The sequence below is a fragment of the Oncorhynchus keta genome, chromosome 2, assembly GCF_023373465.1.
Source record: "Oncorhynchus keta strain PuntledgeMale-10-30-2019 chromosome 2, Oket_V2, whole genome shotgun sequence".
NCBI classification, from domain to species: Eukaryota; Metazoa; Chordata; class Actinopteri; order Salmoniformes; family Salmonidae; genus Oncorhynchus; species Oncorhynchus keta.
In genome coordinates this window covers 58,536,633-58,556,128 of record NC_068422.1, presented here as the reverse complement: position 1 = coordinate 58,556,128, position 19,496 = coordinate 58,536,633, and the positions used below count along the sequence as shown (strand labels likewise).

General features: G+C 46.9%; 1 protein-coding gene across 8 annotated transcripts in view; it reads left to right on the top strand.

Annotated features, from left to right (window-relative positions):
* nav2a (neuron navigator 2a) overlaps positions 1-19,496 on the top strand; it is a 316,095-nt gene that overhangs the window by 251,818 nt on the left and 44,781 nt on the right. For 6 of the 8 annotated variants that reach the window (XM_052479066.1, XM_052479059.1, XM_052479063.1 and 3 more), the window contains 5 exons: positions 5,158-6,385; positions 7,590-7,699; positions 8,149-8,257; positions 10,672-11,067; positions 14,564-14,686. In XM_052479066.1, coding sequence (XP_052335026.1) covers positions 5,158-6,385; positions 7,590-7,699; positions 8,149-8,257; positions 10,672-11,067; positions 14,564-14,686 — 1,966 coding nt within the window. The remainder of the gene's footprint in view (positions 1-5,157; positions 6,386-7,589; positions 7,700-8,148; positions 8,258-10,671; positions 11,068-14,563; positions 14,687-19,496) is intronic. The other 2 variants (XM_052479060.1, XM_052479071.1) reach the window with 1 other exon arrangement.

The window sequence follows — 19,496 nt, the reverse complement described above, 5'->3', positions numbered from 1 at the left end:
CTATGTCCACTGTGCCGGGCGGATATCCCAGAAGCCAGTGATGTTATCAGGACAGAGGGCAGCTCAGGGTAGGACCCAATCCCAGAGAGAGACAGTTGATAGAGAGAAAGGGGAGAGTCAGAAATAGAGGGGGACCGAGAGATTATAGAACATCTCATTCCATAATCGTGGGCATTAATAAGGAGTTGGTCCCCCCTTTGCTGCTATAACAGCCACTCGTCTTTGAAGGCTTTCCACTAGATGTTGGAACGTTGCTGCGGGGACTTGCTTCCATTCAGCCACAAGAGCATTAGTGAGGTCGGGCACTGATGTGGCGATTAGGCCTGGCTCTCAGTCGGTGCTCCCAAAGGTGTTGGATGGGATTGAGGTCAGGGCTCTGTGCAGGCCAGTCAAATCCTTCCACGCCGATCAAGACAAACCATTTCTGTTCACGCTTTGTGCACAGGGGCATTGTCATGCTGAAATAGGAAAGGAACTTCCCAAAACTGTTGCCACAAATTAGGAAGCAAATAATTGTCTAGGAATGTCATTGTATGCTGTAAAGTTAAGATTTATTTTCACTGGAACTAAGGGGCCTAGCCCGAACAATGAAAAACAGCCTCAGACCATTATTCCTCCTCCACCAAACTTTACAGTTTGCACTATGCATTCGGGCAGGTAGCATTCTCCTGGCTTCCTTTCCCACATTTTGTTACATTACAGGTTTATTCTAAAATGGTTTACATCATTTTTTTACTCATCAATCCACACACACAACATCCCATAATGGCAAAGTGAAAACAGGTTTTTAGAAATTTCTGAAAAGGTATTAAAAGTAAAAAACAGATACCTTATTTACATAAGTATTCAGACCCTTTGCTATGAGACTCGAAATTGAGTTCAGGTGCATCATTTTTCCATTGATCATCCTTGAGATGTTTCTACAACTTGATTGGAGTCCACCTGTGGTCAATTCAATTGATAGGACATGACTTGGAAAGGCACACAGCTGTCTATATAAGGTCCCACAGTTGACAGTGCATGTCAGCAAAAACCAAGCCATTACATTTACATTTAAGTCATTTAGCAGACGCTCTTATCCAGAGCGACGAGGTCGAAGGAATTGTCTGTGGAGATCCGAGACAGGATTGTGTCGAGGCACAGATCTGGGGAAGGGTACCAAAACATTTCTGCAGCATTGAAGGTCCCCAAGAACACAGTGGCCTCCATTATTCTTAAATGGATGAATGGAACCACCAAAACTCTTCCTAGAGTTGGCCACCCGGCCAAACTAAGGCAATCGGGGCAGAAGGTCCTTGGTCAAGGATGTGACCAAGAACCTGATGGTCACTCTGACAGAGCTCTAGAGTTCCTCTGTGAAGATGGGAGAACCTTCCAGCACTCCACAAATCAGGCCTTTATGGTAGAGTGGCCAGACTGAAGCCACTCCTCAGTAAAAGGCACATGACAGCCGCTTGGAGTTTGATAAAAGGCTCCTAAAGGACTCAGACCATGAGAAACACTATTCTCTGGTTTGATGAAACAAAGATTGAACTCTTTATCCTGAATGCCAAGTGTCACGTCTGAAGGAAACCGAGCACCATCCCTATGGTGAAGCATGGTGGTGGCAGCATCATGCTTTGGATGTTTTACAGCGGCAGGGACTGGGAGACTAGACAGGATCAAGGGAAAGATGAACGGAGCAGAGTGCAAAGATATTCTTGATGAAAACCTTCTCCAGAGCGCTCAGGACCTCAGACTGGGTTGAAGGTTCACCTTCCAACAGGACAGCGACCCCAAGCACACAGCCAAGACGATGCAGGAGCGGCTTTGCTGAACAAACAAGTCTTTGAAGATCCTTGCGTAGCCCAACCAGAGCCCGGACTTGAACCCAATCAAACATCTCTGGAGAGACCTGAAAAAAGCTGCAGCGACGCTCCTCATCCAACATGACAGAGCTTGAGAGGATCTGCAGAGAAGAATTGGAGAAACCCCACAAATACAGGTGTGCCAAGCTTGTAACGTCAAACCCAGGAAGATTGGAGGCTGTAATCGCAGCCAAACGTGCTTCAACGAAGTACTGAGTAAAGGGTCTGAATACTTATGTGAATGTGATATTTCCGTTTTTTTTTTTTACACATTTACAAAAATGTATAGATACCTGTTTTTGCTTTGTCGTTAAGGAGTATTGCGTGCAGATTGATGAGGGAAGAATACACTTTAATCAATTTTAGAATGGCTGTAACTTAACAAAATGTAGAAAAAGTCAAGGGGTCTGAATACTTTCCAGATGCACTGTAGATGAGATTTTGGTTTAATCCATTGTTCAACACAGGTTTTTGGTATGAAAGAGGCTGTGTAGACTAGAGTTGGTGTGTGTGTGTGTGTGTGTGTGTGTGTGTGTGTGTGTGTGTGTGTGTGTGTGTGTGTGTGTGTGTGTGTGTGTGTGTGTGTGTGTGTGTGTGTGTGTGTGAGACAGAGTTGGGTTATGGCAGGAATTTCACTGGTGGTCTGTGGTTAAGTCCTGAGGGCCTCTCTGTCTGTTAGACTCAGATTTCAGACTACTAATTGACTGCACTAATTGAGTAATTAAGATTTAAACACTAAAACATGTGTCTTGTGTAAACTACGAGATTGCACAAGTCATATAGAGGCACAAAGATGTGTGTGTGCGTTGGTGGAATTATATTTTTGTCCCAAGGTAGTGAACCTTTTCACAGTGATCTTAGCCAGGTCAGGAGGTCTATGACCTCTTGTGAGTGTGATGTCAGCAGTCCATGTGTTTGGGATATTGGACGAGACGACAGTGCCACACAGTGAACTCTTTTGGTTAGAGAGAGGGAGAAAGAATGCAGGTCTGTGGCTCAGGTGTGAGTGTTTACGTATATTGATACATTGTGCATCAATATAGGCAATTGTGTGTCCAAAACAGGCAATTGTGTGATAAAATAAGGGGATTCAATTCAGTACAACTTTATTGACAACCATGGGCCAAGGGGTTCATAGTAATTTCACATATGACCCAGGATGTGAAATGTGGATCTCCTTTTCATTCAAACTGGGGCATCTTATCTGGTTCTGGGTCATCCCCGGACATGCTCTGTGTTTTTCTTGTGTCCAGTGTCCAAGCCAACACAATGTCCTCTTCTGAACCAAAACCCCAGCTGGTTTCACCCCCTATTCTCCCTCTGGGTCACAGGCCGCTCTGTTGGCATGATGTAAGCTTCTCAAAGTTCCACTTTCCCACATCCCATTCTCAGTGAGTCTGAATCCCTCTCTTCTCTTTCTCATTATCTGTCTCTGTCTCTGTCTCTGTCTCTCTCTCTCTCTCTCTCTCTCTCTCTCTCTCTCTCTCTCTCTCTCTCTCTCTCTCTCTCTCTCTCTCTCTCTCTCTCTCTCTCTCTCTCTCTCTCTCTCTCTCTCTCTCTCTTTACCTCTTCTGTAATTCCTGCTGGTCCTCCTCTCTCTCATTCAGGCCCTCCTCCAATAGGAAGCCAGCTATTAGCAACCTGACCCACTTTCCACTAGCATGGCTAATTGGGCCCTAATCACTTCCTAATGGGCACATTTTTTCAATGCGCACACAATAAATACTGAACTGGGGAGAAACGACAGTGGCATGAAAAGCAATTAGGGCATGAAATGCGCTTAAAAAAAACAGGAATAAATGTGGTGGAAATGGGATGTGGCATAAAGATGTGGAGTGTTTAATATTCCTAGTAAATACTTCCTTACCAAGGCCCAAATGTGGGAATATTAAATTAGTCGTTTAAGGAGTTACCACAATAAAGTCCAGTGTTAATGCAGTATACTGAAAAAAGGTTTGCAAACTGCACTGTAAGTAGGGTTCTTCGGCTGTCCCCATAGGATAACCGTTGTTGGTTCCAGGGAGAACCCTTATTGGTTCCAGGTAGAACCGTTTTGGGTTCCATGTAGAACCCTCTGTAGAAAGCATTCTACTTGGAACCGAAAAGGGTTCTACCTGGAACGAAATGGGTTCTACCTGCAACCAAAAAGGGTTCTTCAATGGGTTCTCCTATGGGGACAGCCGAAGAACCCTTTTAGGTTCTAGATAACACCCTTTTTTTACTAAGCGTGCATTGAAAAGGAATTGCAATGGATTCAATTTGAGATCATTACTTAATTGACAGTGTTTGCGAAAGTATTTGTGCAGCAGGATAGTAGTTTCTGTTTTGCTGTGTCCGTCTGCTGTACTGGTTGGCTAATGGGTTGGGCATGGGAGTGGCCACAAGGGCAGTTTGGTTTTGAGTGTTCAAGGTAACGATAGCAGTAAGTAGGCTCTGGGAGACTCTACAGGCACGCAACAATAACTACACTCTATTCTTGTACTGTACAGTATTAGCCTCTTGAGGAAGAATATTTTAGCTACTTTATGAGTTCTGTGTCTACGTGGGTTTTGGATTTGATTGTGACTGTTATTGGTAAGTCAAACATTATTGATTTAGAGGGGTAACAGTATAAACTTATTTTTTTTTTAAGTGCTTTGTTGGTTTTCGTGTGCTCTGTAACAGTGACAGACTGTTGTGTCTTCTGTAAAAACCTTAATTTAGAAAAAAATAGTCAAATGAACGAAAATATTTTGTGTTTTTGTGTTTTAGCGAGCTCGTTTCCACAGTACTTCGGAATACAGCCTTGGAGTGGAGCAAGTCTTTCTGTGAATTGGAAGATAATGACCAGCATCAATCCAGACCTCCCAAGGGGTGTCAGTGGCAGTGTTGTATCTCAGCTCAAATTCCTTGGCCTAACTTTAAAGCTCTTTCCCTCATTGTTTTTATAAATAGTTTATGATGAGCACTCTCATTGTTATTGTCCAAGGTCTCTAATAGTTTGCAGAGTGTCGTGGGTTCGCTGGCGTTAAGTCATGACAGGGTTTGACTGTGTCAACACAGGCTAACCTGAGCTTTCCACAGTGCAGGACCTTATATGGACAGTTAGTGTGGGGTCTGTGAGGATTGCTCTGTCTAACCATCTCTTATTTCTCTCCTTATCCTCTCTCCCACTCCTGCTTTCCCCCTTCTCTTCCTCCTCTTCATCTTCTTCACTCCTCTCTTCTCCGAATCCTCTCTCACTCCTATTCTCCTCTCGGTTATCCTCTTCTCACTTCCTCCTTTTCTTCATCCCTTCCACCTCTTTTCCTCTTCCTCCTCTTCCTCACAGAACCCTCGGAGGGCACGACTTCACAGACTCTGGTAATGACTGAGCATGCTCCGTCGTCCCCAGCGGCCGTCTGCACTTCCGCCAACAGCGCCTCTACCTCGGCTCCCATCCCTCCAGCCTCCTCCTCCTCCTCCTCCTCCTCGGCCATCCCCCACCCCAACTCCAGCAGCAAGCCCTGGAGGAGTAAGTCTGTGAGCTCCAAGCACACCTCCTCCTCAGCCATGCTCTCTGTCAAGCAGGAGAAGGATGCCTCCTCTAAGGCCTCCTCGTCCACCGAGCCCCCCCCTAAAGTCATCCAACAGAAGTCTATGCTGGAGAAGCTCAAGCTGTTTAACAGCAAAAGTGGATCTAAGTCCTCGTCCTCCAGCACTCAGGGGGCTCAGGCGGACTGCGGTGCCCCCGCCCGGCAGCTCGGGGCTGGTGGAGTGGAGAGGGCAGAAGCAGGGTCCAACACCGACTCCCTGGAGGAGGCGGAGGGGAACGCCCGCCCTGGCGTCAACGGGACCGGTAACGGGACAACCCACGCTGCTGCCCCAACCCATGTCCCTACCGTCGCCACAACAACCAGCAGCCCCAAGATCGCACTGAGGGGAATCGCTCAGCGCACATTCAGTAGAGCTCTGACCGCTAAAAAGAGCTCAGTGAAAGGACTGGAGAAGGAGAGGGGGAAGGAGAAGGAAAGAGGGAAAGAGGCGGGGAAACACATCACCACAGAGAGGATGGAACTCAGGGGGGAGGAGCCTAAGGAGGAAGCGACTACAACTGTCGCAATGGAAACGGAACCCTCTTCCAATAAGAGGACTTCTAAAATCGCCAGTTTCATACCCAAAGGGAGCAAAGTGGCCAAGAAGGAGAGTTCTGTCCCTGCACACAGCGGCATACCAAAGCCAGGGGGTAAAACCTCAGGGGTAGGGGGGAAGGCCCCCTCGGCAGGGGGGAAGGAGGGTGGGGAGCGTCCCCGGAGCATGCGGTTGGGGGGGGGTCTGGTCCTGCACCGCGGACACCTGGACAAGGACAGGGACAGCAGACACTCTAGCTCCACCTCTAGTCTGGCTTCCACAGAGGGCAAGGCGTCACAACAGAGCAACAGCGCCGCCCCGGTGGTGGATGGTGGAAGTGGTGGCGCCACACAGAGCACAGCCTGCAACACGGTCAGCGTCCAGCTACCTCAGCCCCAGCAGCACCACAGCCACCCCAACACAGCCACCGTAGCACCCTTCATGTACAGGTGAGTGATGCACATACTCTGGACTGACAAAACTGTCAACTGTAACATGTGTCATGATGTGTCTGCCCGACCAAGCCTTTGTGAATCTGTCATAGTATCCTGAGAAAGTCTGAAAGGATCGTAAGTCATTAGTCACTGATCATTAGTGAGCATCTGCAAGCTGTTTGCTAGGAATTTCCCCTAGAGTCACTTTCCCACTGTGTGTTTGTATGCTCACCCCACCCCTGACCACTGTATCTCAGTCCCAGTGTGATCTGGGTGGAGCCACTGAATGGAGCCATTCTAACCACCTCTAGTTATCCAACCCCCTGTGCTGCTGTTGCGAGGGCTCATATCTCACTGGCTGTCCACTGGTTTCAAAAACAATAGGCAGCGTGAACGTCTTGAATTCAACCATTATTGGGTTCAAATGCACATTTAGATTTGTGAACAGCCGTCCACAACAACCATAATCCGTAAGGAGCAAATAGCTAAACGAGAGAGCGGCATTGTGGTTCACTTCAATGCGCTGTGTAGATATCAATAATAAGGGATATCCGTGTCACCGTAGACCACACCACTGCTGTCATCATTACCTCCAAGCGTTTATTCAAGTTGAATAATCTTCGGATGCCGACTGCAGTCGCACCACTGGAAGACATAGCCTACTTCAGCTCTTTTCCAGCGATCCATCAAGCACATTTGTTGTGTCATCAAAAGTGTTCACTGACTTGTGGTCAGACTCGCTCAGGGGGAACAAACTGAAACGTGAGCCTTTTTTCAATGCTGAGTTGACTGTCGTTGAGAAATCACAGAAGCGTCAAAGATTTTGTTGTTGTTGTTGTTGTTGCTAAACATCCTTTTCTGAATGGAAAAGTAATCCTCGAAGTAATCATCTAGGTTTTCAAAAGTATCTGTAATCTGATTACAATGTTTTAGCCGCTGACGTAATGGATCACAGTTACCGTCATTTTGTAATCCCTTACATGTAACGGAATACGTGTAATCTGTTACTCCCCAACCCCGCCTCTGATCCTCCCCTGTACGAGTAGCCCCCCACTGCCTTACCCTTACACTCACCACTTAGGAACTTCCTCTCCTGTCGTTAGCCGGTTATAGGGCATTAACGGCAGGATCATACGTCTCTGTTTGAGAAAAAAGGGGGGGAATTGACATTGACAATCCAGATATTCCTTTTGACCTTTGACACTTTGTTATCATCTAGGTCACAAACGGACGTGGACGGTATCATGGCGACAGAGGCAGGGTCAGGAGGAATGGGCGGAGAAAACGTCCCCTTTAAAACCAGCCAGCCATCCATTGAGGACCTTTCAGGTAGGCCATCAACTAGTTCAATAAAGAGAAGACAATACCTTACATTCATGGAATTTTTATCATTCATGTGCAATTTATATCTGTAGGCAACGTTGAGCGGATTCCATTTCATTATTTTAGGCTATCTGGAATTAGCGTGTAAGCCTATGTTCTGGCACCAAATAGCCTACACACCATTTGCCAAATGTTTTTTGGGAATGGGGAGGAAAAAGTCAACGTCGAGCCACGCGAGCAAAAAAAGGACGTCGGAGTTTGACTCTGACTGTAGCCTACGGCGCATTTTCTATATTAGCCGGTTTAGGGCCGGGTGTGAGCCTAAGTTTTTCACTTTATAACATATTGTCCGGAGGTTGCTGATGGGTTATTAGCAATTGCGGGCGGGGGAACAAACAGTTGACCCGCGCACCGCTAGTGCCTATTTTCTCAGTCACCATGTTTGTTCTGTACAGCAGAAGACCCAGAGACACGGCGGCTGCGGACTGTTAAAAACATTGCAGATTTGCGCCAGAACCTGGAAGAGACTATGTCCAGTCTACGGGGGACTCAGATTTCACACAGGTAAGAACCCCCCCCCCTGCAATGAGAATGGACAGATCCAGAACATGTGTCCAATCCAGTATCCAGACAGACTCCATATTGCAGATTCAATTCTACATTCTGTGTTCAACAAGTTGCACTGACATCCATTAAGACATGACACACAGACAAACCTCCTAGAAAGAGACCACAATAGTCATCACAATAAAGCGATTCTTAAGCAATGATCCAATACACTTTCTCTTGTAAAAATCCCAAAAGCAGGCTGTTAATGTAAGGTTATTTAGCACATCTGTTTTTTTTTTTAATTTCAAGGGGTTGGATCAGCTTAATATTTCATAAAGATTGTTGCTTCCATCAATCTAATTGTCTGCATAATTTCCAATCCCCCATATATTTTGGGGTTAAATATATATATATATCCATATACATACAGTTGAAGTCGGAAGTTTACATACACCTTAGCCAAAAACATTTAAATTCAGTTTTTCACAATTCCTGACATTTAATCCTAGTAAGAGTTCCCTGTCTTAGGTCAGTTAGGATCACCACTTTTATTTTAAGAATGTGAAATGTCAGAATAATAGTAGAGAGAATGATTTATTTCAGCTTTTATTTCTGTCATCACATTCTCAGTGGGTCAGAAGTTTACATGCACTGATTTAGTATTTGGTAGCATTGCCTTTTAAATTGGGTCAAACGGTTCGGGTAGCCTTCCACAAGCTTCCCACAATAATTTGGGTGACTTTGTCCCATTCCTCCTGACAGAGCTGGTGTAACTGAGTCAGGTTTGTAGGCCTCCTTGCTCGCACATGATTTTTCAGTTCTGCCCAAAAATGTAGGTTGGAGTCAATAAAACTTGTTTTTCAACCACTGCACAAATTTGTTGTTAACAAACTATAGTTTTGGCAAGTCGGTTAGGACATCTACTTTGTGCATGACATAAGTCATTTTTCCAACAATTGCTTAGACAGATTATTTCACTTATAATTCACTTCATCACAATTCTAGTGGGTCAGAAGTTTACATACACTAAGTTAACTGTGGCTTTAAACAGCTTGTAAAGTTACAGAAAAGGATGTCATGGCTTTAGAAGCTTCTGATAGGCTAATGGACATAATTTGAGTCAATTGGAGGAGAACCTGTGGATGTATTTCAAGGCCTACCTTCAAACTCAGTGCCTCTTTGCTTGACATCATGGGGAAAAAATAAATAAATCAACCAAGAGCTCAGAAGAAAAATTTCAGACCTCCACATTCTGGTTCATTCTTGGGGGTAATTTCCAAACGCCTGAAGGTACCATGTTCATCTATACAAACAATAGTATGCAAGTATAAAAACCTTGGGACCACGCAGCCGTCATACCGCTCAGGAAAGAGATGAGTTCTGTCTCCTAGAGATGAAAGTACTTTGGTGCGAAAAGTGCAAATCAATCCCAGATCAACAGCAAAGGACCTTGTGAAGATGCTGGAGGAAACGGGTACAAAAGTATCTATATCCACAGTAAAACGAGTCCTATATCGACATAACCTGAAAGGCCGCTCAGCAAGGAAGAAGCCACTGCTCCAAAACCACCATAAAAAAGCCAGACTACGGTTTGCAACTGCACATGGGGATAAAGATGGTACTTTCTGGAGAAATGTCCTCTGGTCTGATAATAGAACTGTATGGCCATAATGACCATCGTTATGTTTGGAGGAAAACGGGGGAGGCTTGCAAGCCGAAGAACACCATCCCAACCGTGAACCACAGGGGTGGCAGCATCAAGTTGTGGGGGTGCTTTGCAGCAGAAAATAGATGGCAACATGAGTGAGGATAATGATGTGGATATATTGAAGCAACATCTCAAGACATCAGTCAGGAAGTTAAAGCTTGGTTCCAAATGGGTCTTCCAAATGGACAATGACCCCAAGCATACTTCCAAAGTTGTGGCAAAATGGCTTAAGGACAACAAAGTCAAGGAATTGGAGTGGCCATCACAAAGCCCTGACCTCAATCCTATAGGACATTTGTGGGCAGAACGGGAAAAGTATGTGCGAGCAAGGAGGCCTACAAACCTGACTCCGTTACACCAGCTCTGAACTTTTGCGGTTTGAGACTTCTCTGTCTGATGCTCTATTCTAATTTGTATGTAATGGAGGGCTTCTTCTCCAACCCCACTAGACTGTGTCTTGTGTCTGGTTCTTTCAGCATGATACCCCCCCCCCCTTTTTTTATGAGAGTGTCAGTGTCTTTGATCCAGTAGTGGCTTGATGGAGCAGTGGTCTTGTCTTTGGATTTTGATTCAAGCTCCTGACCCAGTCTCTCTCCCTGCTGCTTGCGCTCCCTTTCAGAGGATTAGAGGTCTTACCCACTGTCTAGTCTAGTCCAGTTTAATGCTGCTCAGCTAATGTCTCATCTTACGTCTTTCTGCCCCCCCCCCCTCCCTACCCCAGCACCTTGGAGACAACCTTTGACAGCAACGTCACCACGGAGATCAGCGGTGGCGGCGGGAGTGGGCGGAGCATCCTCAGCCTCACTTCCTCTCGGCCCTCCCTGTCGTCATGGCGACTGGGCCAGTCCAGCCCTCGTCTGCAGGCGGGGGACGCCCCCTCCACGGGGAACGGTTACGGGAGTCGTGCCTTGGGAGGAGGGGGGCAGGGGGGGCGCTACTTGTACCCTGGCCCCCTGCGGAGACAGCTGGCGGGGCGGGGAGGTGCCCTCGGTATGGATCTGGGGGAGAGAGGGGAGGATATTGACCTGGAGGGCATCGCCATGGAGGTGACGGGCTACATGAGTGACGGGGATGTGCTGAGCAAGAACGCGGCGCGCCCTGATGACGTCACGAGCGGGTGAGTATTCTGAGAGAACTCGCATATGGTGACAGGGTCAAAACATAGAAATTGTGTTTTGCAAATTGCAACTCATCCCTTTTGGGGCTGGCTTGGTTGGTTTTGCGCCCTTTCTCATAGGTTTCGGGAATGAATGCGTTATAAGCGGCTGTCGTGTCACAAGAGGGCGCCAGTGTATTTGTAATCTCTCCTATGTGTACAAACGTGAACATGGTTTCAGCCAAAAGTAGTATGGAATAAAGGGAAAAATACTGTTGTTCTTTTTCTTGTGAGACATTCTGTAATAGATTGTTGAGATGGTTTACATTTAGATAAGCGTATGTCTTTGGGGACCAGGCCCCGTATCCGCAAAGCGTCTCAGATTAGGAGTGCTGATCTAGGATCGGGTTTCCCCTGTCCATATCATTTTATGAATTATGATCTGAAAGTCAAAACTGATTCTAGATCTGCACTCCTACTCTTCGTGGATACCGGCCCAGATCAGATGCTACCTCTTATCTCCCAGAGGACAGTAGCTCCACTCTGTGAGTTCAATCCAGTAGCGTTGTGCCACATAACCTTTTGGTTTTCTAGTCAGTGCCCATGTTGAAGTCAGTGTCCATGTTGAAGTCAGTGCCCATGTTGAAGTCAGTGTCCATGTTGAAGTCAGTGTCCATGTTGAAGTCAGTGTCCATGTTGAAGTCAGTGTCCATGTTGAAGTCAGTGTCCATGTTGAAGTCAGTGTCCATGTTGAAGTCAGTGTCCATGTTGAAGTCAGTGTCCATGTTGAAGTCAGTGTCCATGTTGAAGTCAGTGTCCATGTTGAAGTCAGTGTCCATGTTGAAGTCAGTGCCCATGTTGAAGTCAGTGTCCATGTTGAAGTCAGTGTCCATGTTGAAGTCAGTGTCCATGTTGAAGTCAGTGTCCATGTTGAAGTCAGTGCCCATGTTGAAGTCAGTGCCCATGTTGAAGTCAGTGTCCATGTTGAAGTCAGTGTCCATGTTGAAGTCAGTGTCCATGTTGAAGTCAGTGTCCATGTTGAAGTCAGTGTCCATGTTGAAGTCAGTGTCCATGTTGAAGTCAGTGTCCATGTTGAAGTCAGTGTCCATGTTGAAGTCAGTGTCCATGTTGAAGTCAGTGCCCATGTTGAAGTCAGTGCCCATGTTGAAGTCAGTGTCCATGTTGAAGTCAGTGTCCATGTTGAAGTCAGTGTCCATGTTGAAGTCAGTGTCCATGTTGAAGTCAGTGTCCATGTTGAAGTCAGTGTCCATGTTGAAGTCAGTGTCCATGTTGAAGTCAGTGTCCATGTTGAAGTCAGTGTCCATGTTGAAGTCAGTGCCCATGTTGAAGTCAGTGTCCATGTTGAAGTCAGTGTCCATGTTGAAGTCAGTGTCCATGTTGAAGTCAGTGTCCATGTTGAAGTCAGTGTCCATGTTGAAGTCAGTGCCCATGTTGAAGTCAGTGTCCATGTTGAAGTCAGTGTCCATGTTGAAGTCAGTGCCCATGTTGAAGTCAGTGTCCATGTTGAAGTCAGTGCCCATGTTGAAGTCAGTGTCCATGTTGAAGTCAGTGTCCATGTTGAAGTCAGTGCCCATGTTGAAGTCAGTGTCCATGTTGTAACAGGCCCCCTGCATACCTTGGCGGTCATACTCTGCAATTTAAACCAATGCTGTCATCGTTATTATCATATTAATTTACACACTGGGAGCCAACTCTGCTGCTGATGCCAGAATCGGGAGAGCGAACGGCCAACAAGAGAGAGAGACTAAGACTAAGACTCTCTCTCTTTTTGGCCGTTCACTCTCCCCGATTCTGGCATCAGCAGCAGAGTCAAACCTCAACAAGCAACAGCAACAAAAATCCTAAACTGCCTCAAAATGTTAAGAGGAAGGAAAATAGCCTTGTTTAAGAGCACATAATTCAGGGGTTACCAAACCTTTCTCGACCCCACCATGTAAAATGAAAGGGGCTTAATTGTGGCTATACTTCTGACAGTATTTCAATCTATAGGAAGTATGGTTTGAAGTGACGGAAATGCACCAGAAAGGTATTGGGAAGTTCAGAAGATCATCAGGCGATACTTTTGTATGCTCTTCTGTGTAGAACAGAACAACATCATTGGTAATGTTATTTCCCTCCCTCTCCCCAGTCTGATTTAGTGTCTGGTCCAGTCCACTCTGTTCTAATGAGTCCTGTGCGGCTTATGGGCAATGTAGAGAGTCTTGTCTTTCAGTAATGGGGTCATAATATTTTGTAGCTTAGCCTTTTACTTGCGGTGGGCTAAATCAGGGGCTGTTTCTCGGGTAGTCTTAAACAAATCTACTTTGAAACAAAAGTATACACCTCACACACATGGTTATGGGCTTAAACAAAAGAACAAACAAGTCCCATGTCAGATATAGAGTTGAAATGTCTTCAAATATGAGTTTGCATCCCAATATGACACTTCATATACATATAACAAAACCGTTTGACATAGAAACACTGGATTTTCGTCAGGTTAAAAAAAAACAAGGTATATTAATTATGAAAAATATGAATAACATTCCACCCACAATGTGTCCTGACGAGTGAGCACATTTTCTATGCCAGGTGAAATCGTGCCACAAATCTAAATTGAAAGAATGGAATTAAGAAATATATAAATATTAGCTTGAGCGATGTCGAAGTGGCATTGACTAAAATAGAATAGAATACAGTATTTCAGTCAATGCCACTCCGACATTGCTCAATCTAATATTTATATAATTATTTGACTTTTAGATGAGTGTGCATTGTTGTGAACTGTTAGATACTACTGCGCTGTTGGAGATAGGAACACGAGTAGTTTAATGAAGCAATACAAATGTAACGTGACTCAAATGAAAGGCCATTTAGTTGAAGGGGAAAAAATGGCCAATTGCTTTCGTCATTTTGATAATAACTACACCAAATTGTTATTCAAATGACAACGATTCTACTGAGCCTTAATGATACTTTAGTCAAAATGACTTAAGACTAGACTGAATCTATAAAAGGGTGCCAACATTAACACTGCACCAGGAACAACATCTGGGAAAGGTAGGCGAAGTACGGGTCTAGCTGCACTTGTGCGTGTCTGTGTTCTTCTGTGCATGTGCAGAGCTCCAGTGGTGTGGAGTTAATGACCGGGCCAGTCGACCAGCAGCCATTTCATCTGATTGATGAGACTGGTGCCTGGGCCGGACAAACAAGATGCATGTTCTTTCCTCTCCTAGTTGGTTTTTATTTAGAGCAAGAAGGAACAGCCATCTTGTTTGTTGTTGGCTCTCTGTCTCTGGGGTGTTAGACAGAGCACGGCCCAACACTCGATCTTCTTCTTCCTGGCTTTGAAAGCTGACACGAAAAACGGCCTTCTTTTAGTCAAACAAGTTCAGTTTTTGAATCCGTCAAGAATGAACTGATTTCCAGCAAAACGTGTTGTGCAATTTTAACCGTGAGCTTTGACTTTGAAAACCTTGTGTTTTCTGATGTGACCTTTGACCTTTTCTGATCCCAGCTACATGACGGACGGCGGTCTGAGCCTGTACACGCGGCGACTCAACCGTCTACCTGACGGCATGGCGGCGGTACGAGAGACCCTCCAACGCAACACCTCCACGGGCCAGGGAGACGCTGACAGGTAGGACACACACACACACACACACACAGAACATTTCTCTGCATCATTGGGAGAGAACCTTACATTGGGTCACATTACAAAATGGTTGGATTTGTGTCCTTGTGACCTGCGTGGATCAATGGAAAGGCTAACAGGGCAGCAGTTTGACCTCTTTCTGGGAGAAAGGGGAGGGAGAAAGCGGAGGGAGGGGTTTAATGTGGATAATTGACATTTACATTACATTTACATTTAAGTCATTTAGCAGATAATTGACAGCGGGAAATGGATGGAGGCATTATACCATTAAGATGGAGTGTGTTCGTATGGAAGAGAAGCGGACGGGTGTATGGGGCCGAAGTGGGCTCTGTAAGAAAGAGTGACGCTAAGTAAGACTGCAGCTGTAACTCCTCTCAGTCTGCAGGTGTGAGTGATTTCCTGTTTTTCCCACCTTTTGACCTCCGTCTCCCCTCCTTCCCTCCTCCTCTCTCACACCCCCTGAGCCCTCACCTCCGTCTGCCCTTCTCCCTCACCTCCGAACCCCGAAGGTGAGAGAGGAAAGCTTCCGGTCTCTCTCTCCTCGCACCGTGCACTGAGCCATCTTGACCTTTTGCCCGGCTCTTTCTTCTACCACCCTGCTCGTACTGTATCTTTCTCACCTCTGCCCTTCGCCTCTCATATAGGGTCCTAAAGAGACCCCTCAAAGGTGTGTGTGTGTGAGAGAGCTTTTTCCTATTGGCAGTTGTTGATGAGAGAAAAAGGGGAGAGAGTGGAGCGAGAGAGTCTGAAAAGCAATTCAATGTTTTTTTGGGAACGATGTGTGGTATTTTTCACTTTCATCTATCTGGGAGTTAATTGTGTTAATAGTGCATCACTGCTTGTGCCAGTAGTCTCTCTCTCTGTTGATATCCCCGACTGATCTTCAAAGAGCGTTCCACTCCTTTCTGAAAAAGCGCCGAGGTGGAGGGTTGGGGGAAGGTTGGGGGAAGGATAGAGGCAGGGGAGGGTACATTTGGAGCAGCCCTCCTGAAGGAATGTCTGATAAATGTGGTTACTGGTTTTGGTTTGCATTAATTGGGAGAGTTGGAAAGTGGTGGATAACTGCGTTAACAGAATATAGCAGGGCTGAAATGGCTTCAGGGTAAAGTGTGTGTGTGTATGTGGCGTGGGGGGCTCAAATGAGATCAGTCTAATTTAATAGAAGACTGGGGGGTGGGGTGGGGGTTAATGGAGCTGATTTGGGGAGTTGGATTTGATAGCTGACCACCTTGTGTGTGTGTGTGTGTGTGTGTGTGTGTGTGTGTGTGTGTGTGTGTGCACGTGGCGTCCAGCTCCTTAGCTGGCCACTCCGTAACGGGCTGTGGTAGACCACTGGATTGGAGACCTATAAAACAGATCAGCTTTTAATGTCTTAATGATGCTGCTATGGACACCAGCATCTTAGCCTGCCGTTAGGGCCCAGTCAGCGATAGGGTTGGGGGTTGGGGTGTCAGATATCACCATGGCAATGGGGTAAAAGCCTTGTGACCTCAGGCTAAGCGCTTCAATGTGCCATAGTGCACAAGGGGGGGGAGGTTGGAAAATTTGCCTAAAGACAGGAGATTCTAACTAGAGTATTTAGTGCCGTGGACTCCAACCCTGGCTCCTGGAGAGCTACAGATGTGTGCAGGCTTTTGTTTCAGCCTAGCACTAAACACACATGATTCAACTTATCAAGGTTTTGATGAACGCTGCCGTTGATGACGTGAACCTTGCTGGGTTGGAACAAAACCCTGTGTTTTCTGTAGCTCTCCAGGACACCGGCTGGTTCCTGATAAAGGAACTAAAACGCCTCATCAGAGGATGAAGAAGGGATAGTCACTACAACTGCCTCTGTTTTCACGCTCAGATGTGTGCAAATTACATTTCAAACTGGCACTATCGTTGCCGAAGAATCCCTTTTAGTTATGGGACGACGCAGACCCGTAGCGACAAAGGACTGCGAGTGTCACATTGAATTAATGTGTGTGTGTGTGTGTCTTTCAGCTCACATTTCATTTCACGGCCAGAGAAAGAGGAAGTAACTCATCTGTAACAATCCGTCCGCTCATTTGAATTCCTTTTGTCCGACCAGACAAAGAGAAACTCTTTTCTGTGGTGTGTGTGTGTGTGTGTGTGTGTGTGTGTGTGTGTGTGTGTGTGTGTGTGTGTGTGTGTGTGTGTGTGTGTGTGTGTGTGTGTGTGTGTGTGTGTGTGTGTGTGTGTGTGTGATGTTAGTGGATCTCTGGGTAGGTTTTACACCTTCCACTCCCCAGGGTGTGTGTGTACAGCCCTAGGAGTTATTTCCAGCACCCTCTCAAACACTCCAGCACCACAGCATCCCCAATGCCCATTTTTCATACCTGTCTGGACTTGATTAGGTCCCTCAGGCAATAGAGGAGAAGGGAGGTGCTCAGGTAAAGGTTGTACCTGGCAGGAAAACGGGTGGACAGGATCGCTTCCTCCCTCTCTCTTCCTCTCTTTTCGCTCTCCTTTGAGGAATCCTCATTTCCCCCCCTTGCTCTGTCTCTCCCTCCTCTTTCCTCGGTCTCTCTCTTTCTCTCTCTCTCTCTCTGTTGTGTGGTGTGTGTTTCCCTCTCTCCGGCGAAGAGGATGCTGTGGTTTTGCTCCAGGCTCTAAACATGTACAGTCGCAATCTTTTCTCCCTTTCTCTCTCGTTCTCCAGGCATTTCATGAACCACCGATCATGTTTCTCTGATAACCAGGAGGCCTTTTTGTATGATATTACACTGCGTGTGTGTGTATGTGTGTGTGTGTTAAACCCAGTGCCCCCAATAACATTTCTGGTGTCTGGTGCTTAGACTGTTCACTGTTCACGTAACGTCACCCTCTCAGATCAGATCTGACATCAAACCTCCAAAAGTTATTCCTCTGCGTTCATTTTGAGAGTCTCGTGATTCCGGCAGCACGTGGGGTCCGGTCCGGAATACCACGAGTGTTTTGGATAGTGAGGCAAGAGGAGAAGATGGGTTGCTACTGGCTTAATGCTATCGTCGGTGTGTCTTTGTGTTTGGGTGGCGCTACTACTGACAGCTCTCTCTCTACCTGTGTGAGTTCTTCAATGGTTGGAGTAGCGGATACGGTGACGTCTGCGGTCGTTGTTTTTGGGAGCATTCTTACATTGGTTTGATCAGCTGAGAAAATGGATCAAAGGACCACTCCCACCCTTTGTCTGCCTCTAGGCTTCTCTCTGGCTCTCTTTTCCTCAGACTCTCTCCGTCTCTCTCTCTCACACACACACACACACACACGCGCGCGCGCGCGCTTCTCGACTTATACATGGAATGCAAAATGCTACAAATCCCCTTTTGACATCTTTTATGCAAGAACAGTTTTCCCCGTTTCCCCTGTGGCGTGTCTCTGTAAACGCATATAACGCTGCGCTGAAACGCTGGCGGCATGCTAGTGCCGTCTCAACACCGTTCTACCCAGTGTCTGATATCTGGAGCTTCCCTTTGAGCGTCGGGCTCTCAACACCGTTCTACCCAGTGTCTGATATCTGGAGCTTCCCTTTGAGCGTCAGGCTCTCAACACCGTTCTACCCAGTGTCTGATATCTGGAGCTTCCCTTTGAGCGTCGGGCTCTCAACACCGTTCTACCCAGTGTCTGATATCTGGAGCTCCCCTTTGAGCGTCGGGCTCTCAACACCGTTCTACCCAGTGTCTGATATCTGGAGCTCCCTTTTGAGCGTCGGGCTCTCAACACCGTTCTACCCAGTGTCTGATATCTGGAGCTCCCCTTTGAGCGTCGGGCTCTCAACACCGTTCTACCCAGTGTCTGATATCTGGAGCTCCCTTTTGAGCGTCGGGCTCTCAACACCGTTCTACCCAGTGTCTGATATCTGGAGCTCCCCTTTGAGCGTCGGGCTCTCAACACCGTTCTACCCAGTGTCTGATATCTGGAGCTTCCCTTTGAGCGTCGGGCTCTCAACACCGTTCTACCCAGTGTCTGATATCTGGAGCTCCCCTTTGAGCGTCGGGCTCTCAACACCCTGTTCTACCCAGTGTCTGATATCTGGAGCTCCCCTTTGAGCGTCGGGCTCTCAACACCGTTCTACCCAGTGTCTGATATCTGGAGCTCCCCTTTGAGCGTCGGGCTCTCAACACCGTTCTACCCAGTGTCTGATATCTGGAGCTCCCCTTTGAGCGTCGGGCTCTCACCACCCTGTTCTACCCAGTGTCTGATTATATGGAGCTCCCCTTTGAGCGTCGGGCTCTCAACACCGTTCTACCCAGTTTCTGATATCTGGAGCTTCCCTTTGAGCGTCGGGCTCTCAACACCGTTCTACCCAGTGTCTGATATCTGGAGCTCCCCTTTGAGCGTCGGGCTCTCAACACCGTTCTACCCAGTGTCTGATATCTGGAGCTTCCCTTTGAGCGTCAGGCTCTCAACACCGTTCTACCCAGTGTCTGATATCTGGAGCTCCCCTTTGAGCGTCGGGCTCTCAACACCGTTCTACCCAGTGTCTGATATCTGGAGCTTCCCTTTGAGCGTCGGGCTCTCAACACCGTTCTACCCAGTGTCTGATATCTGGAGCTCCCCTTTGAGCGTCGGGCTCTCAACACCGTTCTACCCAGTGTCTGATATCTGGAGCTCCCCTTTGAGCGTCGGGCTCTCAACACCGTTCTACCCAGTGTCTGATATCTGGAGCTTCCCTTTGAGCGTCGGGCTCTCAACACCGTTCTACCCAGTGTCTGATATCTGGAGCTCCCCTTTGAGCGTCGGGCTCTCAACACCGTTCTACCCAGTGTCTGATATCTGGAGCTTCCCTTTGAGCGTTGGGCTCTCAACACCG